This window comes from Prionailurus viverrinus, chromosome D4 (assembly GCF_022837055.1).
Source record: "Prionailurus viverrinus isolate Anna chromosome D4, UM_Priviv_1.0, whole genome shotgun sequence".
Classification (NCBI taxonomy): Eukaryota; Metazoa; Chordata; class Mammalia; order Carnivora; family Felidae; genus Prionailurus; species Prionailurus viverrinus.
In genome coordinates, this window is record NC_062573.1 from 42391688 (window position 1) to 42401343 (window position 9656).

Genomic DNA, 9656 nt, shown 5'->3' on the forward strand with positions numbered 1-9656 from the left:
AACCATCCCAAATATCTAAACAAGGATTTTACCCAGAGAGAGTCATCCTTGATTGAAACAAGGATAAACAACATAACTAAAGGAAGGAAAGCCATGATGAGCCATGCGCAGAAAATTTAAACTAAGGCAAAAACATGCGCGGCTTTGTTTCCACTTAACTGATTGCTGGTCACATTGGAGATAGTTCATAGCTACCACAGTTCTAAAACTGGACGTGTGTATCGCCGTGCAAAGACACTGCAGAGTTTTGTTTATTATTGAAAAGTAGTAAACAACAGGCAGAAAAGACCACGAGAAAAGAGGGGGACCCTGAAATATTGTGCAAAAACGAGGCTCCCACAGATATAAAAATTCAGCGATACAGAATCTGTGCAGCCAGAGGCGATCCACAGCCGGGCTCTCTCCGGAGAGGGAGTCACCCTGCAAAGGAACCCACCATGACCAGCCGGAGCTTCCCGAGCTGGGCTTTGATGCTACTTCTTTCCAGTACTGCCTGCTCTCTGGACTGTCACTTTCAACGGAGGGGCATCTGGGAGATTGTACAACATTTAGAGAACCTTGGAGGAAAATTTCCCCTGAGATGTCTGAAGGACAGAAGCAACTTCAGATTCCTCCAGGTTGCAAAAATCGACCAGCTTCTGGAGGAAACTGCTTTCCCGGCCATTGGAGAAATGCTGCGACAGGTCTTCAACACTTTCAGCCTGAATGTCTCCCAATCATTGTGGAATGAAAGCCGTTTAGAGAGACTCCTAAGTGGACTGTATCAGCAAACGGAGAAGACAGGGGTATGCCTGGAGCAGGACTCTGGGCAGGAGGATCATTCATCCTCGCAAAGGGAGGGTACCAGACTTGCAATAAAGAATTATTTCCAAGGCATCCGTGACTATTTGCAAGGCCCAAAGTATAGCCACTGTGCCTGGGAGGTCATCCGTGTGGAAATCCGAAGGTGTTTTCTCTTCATTGAACAGCTGACAAGAAGACATCGGGACCAAGAAATAGGTCACTTACATAACTAACTAATGTGGCACTGATCGCTAGTATCATTTTAGATGTCTTCTCAAACCAACGTGGTATTTCTAAGCAGTTTTTTATTTATTCTTTTTGTAACTTAGGATAATATCGTCAGTCAGTTTTCTGGATGGATAAAATCATGCTTATCATTTGCAAATTATTAGTTTAATGGATTTGTTTATTAAAGTTGAGCAAACATTTGTTATTAAAATAGTAATACTATATTTGATGACTTATATATAAAATATCATTTTAAAATTAAATGATTCTTTTATTTCCTTTTTACAATCAAATCTTCTAAATTCAGTCTTCTTGTAACTTTGCTCAAATGGTCATCCTCAGACTGCTTCACTTGACAGAGTTTAAACTATCTTTAGGATCATTTCACAACGCATAAGGATCATCAACCAATACAGAAGATTGTGGCAGTGATGAAAAATTTGGCAATTTCAGTTCTCAGTAAGTCCTGACCTGGAGCGAGAGCAGGAACACGTCTTTTGCCCTAGCCATCATCCCAGTCTTGGGTTTACCTAGCCTCTATTTTAGATGTTATCTGAGATTTCATAAGAGAATGAGAACAAAGAGAATCATGGAGATAATGACGATAGTGAATATGAAAATGCGAGGGAAAGGAAGAAAGATGGGGCAGGAATTTCTGAGGTGCACTCTTAACTCATGTTTCCTCATACTCACCAGTGTGGAAAGCCCTGGAGGATGGTCGCTCCCCATTCTCAGACTTCCATTCTTCCACTTAAGCCCATCACTGATCAATCATCCATCATTGACGTCTATTCATTCAGTGTTGTCTTCCAGTCTATGTGAAGCTCGGGGCCACATTCTCAATCTCACAATTTAGGCAGGGAAACTTGCATGTGGACACGCAGAGGAGAGGTCCATGTGAACATGGAGGCAGAGACCGGAGTGATGCATCCATAAGTCAAGAAATGTTAAGCATTGCTAGGGGTCAGCAGAAGCTAGGAACAAGGCAAGGAAGGATCCTCCCCTACAGTCTTCAGAGAGAATAGAGTCCTGCCAATACCTTGATTTTGGAGTTTTAGCTCCTAGAACTGGAAGGGAATAAGTTTCTGTCGGTTTAAGCCACCAAATTTGTGATACATTGTTTTGGCAGCCCTCTCTCACTACACGGAGAGAGAAGATGCATCTTCCTGATCTTGAATTTGAGTGCAGAGAAAAACAGAGTTTCTCAGGAAAGCCCACTACTCAGAGATGGTACCCATGGGAGTAATCGACTGGTTTTTGTGGTCTCCTAGTGCTTCTGCCTTTCAAATGTTCCTGTTGCTAAATCGAGAGTTAACACCTCTCCCGTGTACACATCAAAAGCTGTGTGCTGCCTCAGAAACATCTCGTGGCGCTTTTTTTTTTTAACGTTTATTTATTTTTGGGACAGAGAGAGACAGAGCATGAACGGAGGAGGGGCAGAGAGAGAGGGAGACACAGAATCGGAAACAGGCTCCAGGCTCTGAGCCGTCAGCCCAGAGCCTGACGCGGGGCTCGAACTCACGGACGGCGAGATCGTGACCTGGCTGAAGTCGGACGCTTAACCGACTGCGCCACCCAGGCGCCCCTCGTGGCGCTTTTTAAAGGCTTTGAAAGCATTTGTTTATTTGCCAGTGAGTTTAATAGAGAATATATGCCATATATAGATTTAGAGGATTTAAGAATAAGACTACAATAAAATTCAGCAGCAAAATAAAAGTAACAGTAACTTGATCTTTTAAAAAACATTATTTCAGGGGCGCCTGGGTGGCTCGGTCGGTTAAGCGTCGGACTTCGGCTCAGGTCATGATCTCACGGTCCGAGGGTTCGAGCCCCGTGTTGGGCTCTGTGCTGACGGCTCAGAGCCTGGAGCCTGTTTCAGATTCTGTGTCTCCCTCTCTCTGTGACCCTCCCCCGTTCATGCTCTGTCTCTCTCTGTCTCAAAAGTAAATAAACATTAAAAAAAAAAAAACACATTATTTCAGAAGGCATTTTCAAATTCTACCTACAGTGCCTCGGGATCCATACCTTAGAAATTAGCTTTCACCAAAATATAAATGTAGTCACAGCAATAGTTGGAAATTTGCCTTTGGTTACTAGATTAAAAAAAAAAAGAATTTACAATATATAAAAAGTTCTGTTTTTTAATAACTAAGAGCTAATTAAAATCCTAGGGCTAAGCACCTAAATACACTTCAGTTGAATAGTTTCAAACCCAAGGAATGATGATCACAACAGATAGAGGCAGTGTGAGGACGAAGGAGCACATGACTTCGGTTAGAAAATCCAGCTACAGTAGTTAGTACCAGGTCCTGACCACCATTTACTATGTGACTGGACACTCACTTAATTTCTCGGAGGCTCACTTGCCTTCAGCTTAAAACCATATCAATAATACGTACTCTTCCTACTCATGAGCAAGATCAAATGAGACACTGTATATAAACATACTTTACCATATATAAAAATATGGTAAAAACACCACATATAAAAATATCATATAGGGTGCCTGGGTGGCTCAGTTGGTTAAAGCGTCCAACTCTTGATCTCAGCTCAGGTCATGATCTTAGTGTTCGTGAGCTTGAGCCCTGCGTCGGGCTCCTCGCTGACAGTGTGGAGCTTGCTTGGGATTCTGTCTCTCCCTCTCTCTGCTCCTTCCCTGCTCTCTCTTGCTCTCTCAAAAATAAATAAACCTAAAAAATATTTTGAATACCATATATACACATATAAAAACATGTTAAATATAATGTGAACCTTAAAACTCCTACAAAAAATACGTTTCAAGCCATTTCAAGAAAGGACTTTTCATTATTTACCAACTTAAGATTTTTTAAAAACCCTAATAAAACCTAATCAACGAAAACAAATTTGTTTAAGAAACAAGTTTATTTTAATAGGGACAATCTTTATCCCATTATAGCTTCCCTCAGGATGAGGACATGTAAGACAAGGAAACCTGTTAGACAAGGAAAGAGTTAACATTCTGATTCTTATTAATTAGAAGCAAAAATATTTTAGCACCAAAGTGGATGTATCATATCTTGTAAATTATGTATTTTAATAAAAAATTATTGAATTTCAGCTGTAATAGTGTGCCAGGCACTGTGCCAAGTGTGTGTGTCTGTATATGTGCACAGACACGCACATACACACGCATACACACACGCACACACACACGCACACACACACACACACAAAACCCTACACAAAATCTAATTTATTTCCCACCACAATGCTGAGAAATTAGAACTATTACTTTATAGATGAGGATAACTAGAGCTTACAAGGATGAGTCCTTAACCCAAAAGGTCTCTTTGGTAGTAACTGTAACTCAACTATTGTGTTCATATTATTTTTTGAAATGATATTTAACATACTTTAGACAATACATCATTGTAGCTTAGTTATCATTTTAAAGATTTTTGTCTTTAGTTCGTCACCCATTAATATTACCATCTTTTCAAATATACTCTGACATGGGTGCCTGGGTGGCTCAGTCGGGTTGAGTATCTGACTTTGGCTCAGGTCATGATCTCACAGTCTGTGAGGTGGAGCCCACGTCGGGTTCTGTGCTGAGAGCTCAGAGCCTGGAGCCTGTTTCGGATTCTGTGTCTCCCTCTCTTTCTGCCCCTAACCCACTTGCATTCTGTCTCTGTCTCTCTCAAAAATAAATAAACATTAAAAAAAATTTTTTTAATAAATAAATGTTAAAAAAAAAATTCTGACATTGTGAGGATTGTATCCAGCAGACCTTCAGCAATACCCGAACAGCACTATTGTGTGTAGTTTCCCATTTACACACAAAGGGCAGGTCTGATCAGCATGATAAGCCTCCTTAGAGGCTGAGATACCTCCAAGAGCTAAGCTTCTGCAGCCCGGCCTGCACTCCCGAGTCCCGGAGGAAGGGACAGTTCAGGTTTGTACTTTAAAGAGGTCACACACATCTTGAAGATGAAATCAATCACATTTGGGTGTAGCTCTCAAATCACCAAAGTCAAAAATGTTAAATGTCTAATCATCAAAGATCTCCAACGCAGTATGTTTTGGGAAGGGCTAACAATTTTCCTATCAAAATATTTCTGATGCTCAAAGAAATTGTTTTTATTTTTATTTTGAGAGAGAGAGAGAGAGAGGCAGGATCCCAAGCAGTCTCCATGCTCCTGACATGGGGCTCAATCCCATGACCCTGGGATCGTGACCTGAGCCAAAATCAAGAGTCAGATGCTCAACCGACTGAGCCACCCAGGCACCCCTAAAGAAAGTTTTCAACACATTTGCTCTCTGAGAGAGAAGGAACCTTAGCTTAGGAAGAGCAGAGATGTAAATGTGAAAACCCTTCCCTCTCCTGCTCAAGATAGTATTGTGCCTCCATTTGTTAAATAAATTCAACCACTTATTCCCCACGGCACTCTTCCCCTGGGTCTTGAAATGTACACAATCTCCCAAATGTAGAGAAAAACCTCCCTTGATAGTGATAGCCACGATCTTCCTGGAATAGGATTCTTTACCTTCCCCAAGGAGTCGTTAGATGATTACCTGCCAATATCCTTAATGGCAGCTATTTCAAGTGACATTGAACACCATTTCACCAGTACCTACTCCTCTCGTGGCATCGTGCCAGGTTGGGGGTGGGGCGGGGAGCTCGTGCAAAGATTCCTGTGTTCAGAAAGCTCAAAGTGTGAAGAAAAGGAAGACATACAAATAAGTTATGGTAAAGGGTCAAGCCTGAAACGAAAAAGAAGATCCAAAGAGGGGGGAAAGAGACAGGATAGAGCCAGAGAACATCAGTGGGCCACAGAGGGTTTAAAGAGCGGGAAGTGGTTAACAATGTCAAGGGAAGGAGAAAACCAGGGAAGACAGGGTCTGAAAGACAAGCCAACTTGGCTGTGAATGGAAAGGGAGAGATAAGGCAACAGCTGGGGCGAAAGCACAGTCAAGGGAGAGGAGTCTATTAGCTGTGTCTTTATGTGCCTCGAGGGTGATAGATTCAATTTCTTTAATATGACAGCTGCCCCGGAAAATGTGATGGTGATCGATGGATATCTGAACAGCTTCAGATGTAATTAAATTAAGTTGGAGGGGAAAACATATCCCCTGGCACACAGGCTCTAGTTTTAGATTAGCGTAAGGACTAGCCGGCATTCTGTTTGTTTAGTAAATACCACCTTCTCGAGTTCTGAAGCAAAATTTTCAATTCAGCCTCTGAAAAGCAATTTTGCGTGCAAAGGCAGTTTTTCAATCCCTTGAGTTGGCCTGAGTTGAAATCTTAGGTTTATGGCATGTTGGCAGTGTTCATCCTGAGTAAGTTGCTTGAATTAGCTGTATCCCAGTTTCCCCACCTACAAGATAGAGATATGAATATCACACCCATCGTGGCTTTGCTGGAGGAGCAAGTGAGTTAATTCACATAGGTGTTCAGAATAGAGACTAGCAATTCAACCATCAGTATGTTTAGCTCTTCTCATATCTATCCTCATACATAGCCTCATTATTGTAACTGTTAATATCATGATTTGGTCTTGTTTTGGTCTAGTTCTCAGAAACATAAGGCAACTTACTTACTTCATTTCACAGATGAAGCAAAATGGCTGCATGTGAGTAAATTATTTTCTTTGAGTCTTACTCCTAGAAAGAATTAGAGCAAAGCTCTCAAACCAAACCTTCACTCATACAAACCTTAGTCTCTGTTTAATATGAACAAAATTTTATACCAAGGGCATCACAATGCCAAGACAGTCTGAAAAAATACACACACACGTATGTATATGGGCTCAAGCCTTCTACGTTATCACACCTGCCCACAAGGCCCACAAAAGTTAGATGAAATCCAATTGTATTACAACAAAAAATAATAACAATAAAAGAAGTTAAAAGGCAGAAATATTGATACATAGTGTAACATCCAAATTGATGTCATTCATCGTCAGCCCTACACTCTATGTAGCCTTGAGAGAACTATGCTAAGAGTATGAACAAAATTGCAAAAACAATACCAAGATTTTATGCAAGAAACACACCGACGAAGCCATTGTTGTGATTTTCCATTTTACAGAAGAGTCGCAACGCTCTGACCCATCCTTGTAACGCCAACACTTACACCTTGCGTGGCACAAAGGTGGCCTGTGACACGGGCCAATTTGTTGAATTGAATGGAAAGTAAGTTAAAGAGTTGAAAATCATCTAAACTCCTCTCTGAAAATTGGCAGAAGTATTATAACCATTACAATACAGTGGAACAATTACAATACAATACAATTGCAATTACAATTACAATACAAACAAGTGGAAACATTCAGCAGATTTATCATCTGTAGCAATGGAGGTGATAATTCTGAACAAGAGATCAAAACAAAAATCAATCATGTTAAGTATTGGAAGGCACCAAATGAGGGCAATTTGGGGAGTAGATTTTTCATGCTGTACGTAAACTAAAATAAGACAGGAACGACTTAAGTTTCCCGAGGTCAACTGGACAATAAAAGGAAGGGAGAATGAAGTGGGAAAGGAACAACACTCATATGGAGCAGGTGCTAAACAAAATATGGTAGCAGTTCATTCATTCATTCGTTCATTCATTCGTTCATTCATACTGTCAGGTCCCCCTAATTTCAAGAGATCTTAAAGGCATCAGTGTAGATAGCATAATATAACACGTTTTATCTATAACCATGACTAAGTTCTTGGTAAAGGGTTAAATTGTCTTTAAAGTTTGGTTTTAAAAGTCAGGAAAGTACGAATTATATTTCACAACAATTTCTAGCAAAAATCTTTGCTTTTTTTTCGATTCCTGTGATGGAAGATTAAGTGTCGGTCATGTAGAAAACTAGCCTGTATAACTGATTCTGGTTCTGCCTGTGATGGAATCATTAGTATCCCACCATAATCATAAACTCGACAAAATACATCAGTCAACTGTTTCCAGCACTGGACACGAGACAACGTGCAGCTGTGATCCTTGAGAGAAGAACCGGCAAAATGAGGTACATATTCACACCTGCTTTCTGCCTGGGGGCACTTCCCCAAACTGTGGCACCAGGAAGTCAATCCCAAATCGAGAGCAGTAGTCTTGTTGGGCAGAGAAAACAGAGAACAGGGTTCAAGGCTGCTGACGTGGTTGCAACTGCGCTATAAGAAACTGGAACAAAGAGAGCTATGTGCAGTGACAGCTCCAGATGTTTGCGGAGGCATCCCCTTGTGTCTTTTCTGCCAGGGCAGGGCTCTGCGATGCCTGGCTACTGAGAGCTGTGTGCCAAATAGAAATTCCAGAGCTTTCCCAACAAAGAAACATGTCAGAGTTCCAGCCACCCAGAGTAGAAAGATTTCACTAAATACCATGGTCACAAGAAAGGTCATGTCCTAGTAGGGCTATTCTAACCCTCCAGTCTTGACTACAGTAGACTTTAAAATAAAAAGATAAAGTCTTAAAAGCAATCATAGAGAAGAGATGCATAACATACAGGAAACAACAAGGATTACTGATGGCATCTCATCAAAACAATGTAAGCCAGAAGGTTATGGAAGGATATTTTTATTTATTTTTTAATGTTTATTTATTTTTTGAGAGAGAGAGAGAGAGAGACAGAGTGTGAGCGGGGGAGAGGCAGAGAGAGAGAGGGAGACACAGAATCCGAAGCAGGCTCCAGGCTCTGAGCTGTCAGCACAGAGCCCGACGTGGGGCTCAAACCTGCAAGCCCCGACTGACATCATGACCTGAGCCGAAGTCAGACGCCCAACTGACTGAACCACCTGGGCGCCCCTGGAAGGATATTTTTAAAGTGATGAAAGAAAAGAAGCAGCAGTAACAACCTATTAACCAGGGATTCTGTATATAGTAAAAATATCTTTTAAAAATAAGGTGAAATAGAGACAAAAACAGAGAATTCATTGTTATAACCACTATATTACAGGAAATATTTTTTAATGTTCTTAAGGACAAAGAAAAATGATATTAAACAACAAGAAGAATCATTGTGAGGGAATATAGAATTGCAAAATGGTAAATATATAGAAATATAAATTAAAATTTATTTAGATGATAATTGACTCTAACATACACACAATGGAAATTATTGAGGGATTTATCACATATATAGAAGTAAAATGTATGATAGAACAGAAATGGCAGAAATAGCGGGAGAGGAAAAATGGAAGAATTGTGTTTAAAGTTTCTTACAATACACGTGATGTGGTATAATATGAATCCAATGTAGGTTATAATAAGTTAAGGATGCATATGATAATTCGTAAGCAACCACTAAAATGTAAAACAAAATAGATGCAAAAAGTCAATATAGGAGATGAGATGAAATCCCCAAAAGTGTTTGGTAATTCCAAAAATGTTAGACAAGGAGAAAAAAAGATTAAGCAGGGCAATGAGAAAACAGAAAAGATGGCACATATTAACCCAACTATAGCAATAATTGCATTAAGTGTAAACTAAATACTTTAATTAAAAGGCAGAGATTTTTTTTAAAAAGGGGGGTTGCGGTGGTTGCCTGGGTGGTTCAGTGGGTTAAGCGTCCAACTTCAGCTCAGGTCATCATCTCACGACTGGTGAGTTCCAGCCTCAAATCATGCTCTATGCTGACAGCTAAGAGCCTGGAGCCTGCTTTGGATTCTGTGTCTCCCTCTCTCTCTGACCCTCCCTG

General features: G+C 40.6%; 1 protein-coding gene across 1 annotated transcript; it reads left to right on the forward strand.

Annotated features, from left to right (window-relative positions):
• The first annotated feature begins 437 nt into the window (after positions 1–437).
• LOC125150820 (interferon alpha-2-like) lies at positions 438–1016 on the forward strand. The gene has a single exon (XM_047831206.1). It carries the CDS (start codon positions 438–440, stop codon positions 1014–1016), a length of 579 nt encoding a protein of 192 aa, XP_047687162.1.
• Positions 1017–9656: the final 8640 nt, after the last annotated feature.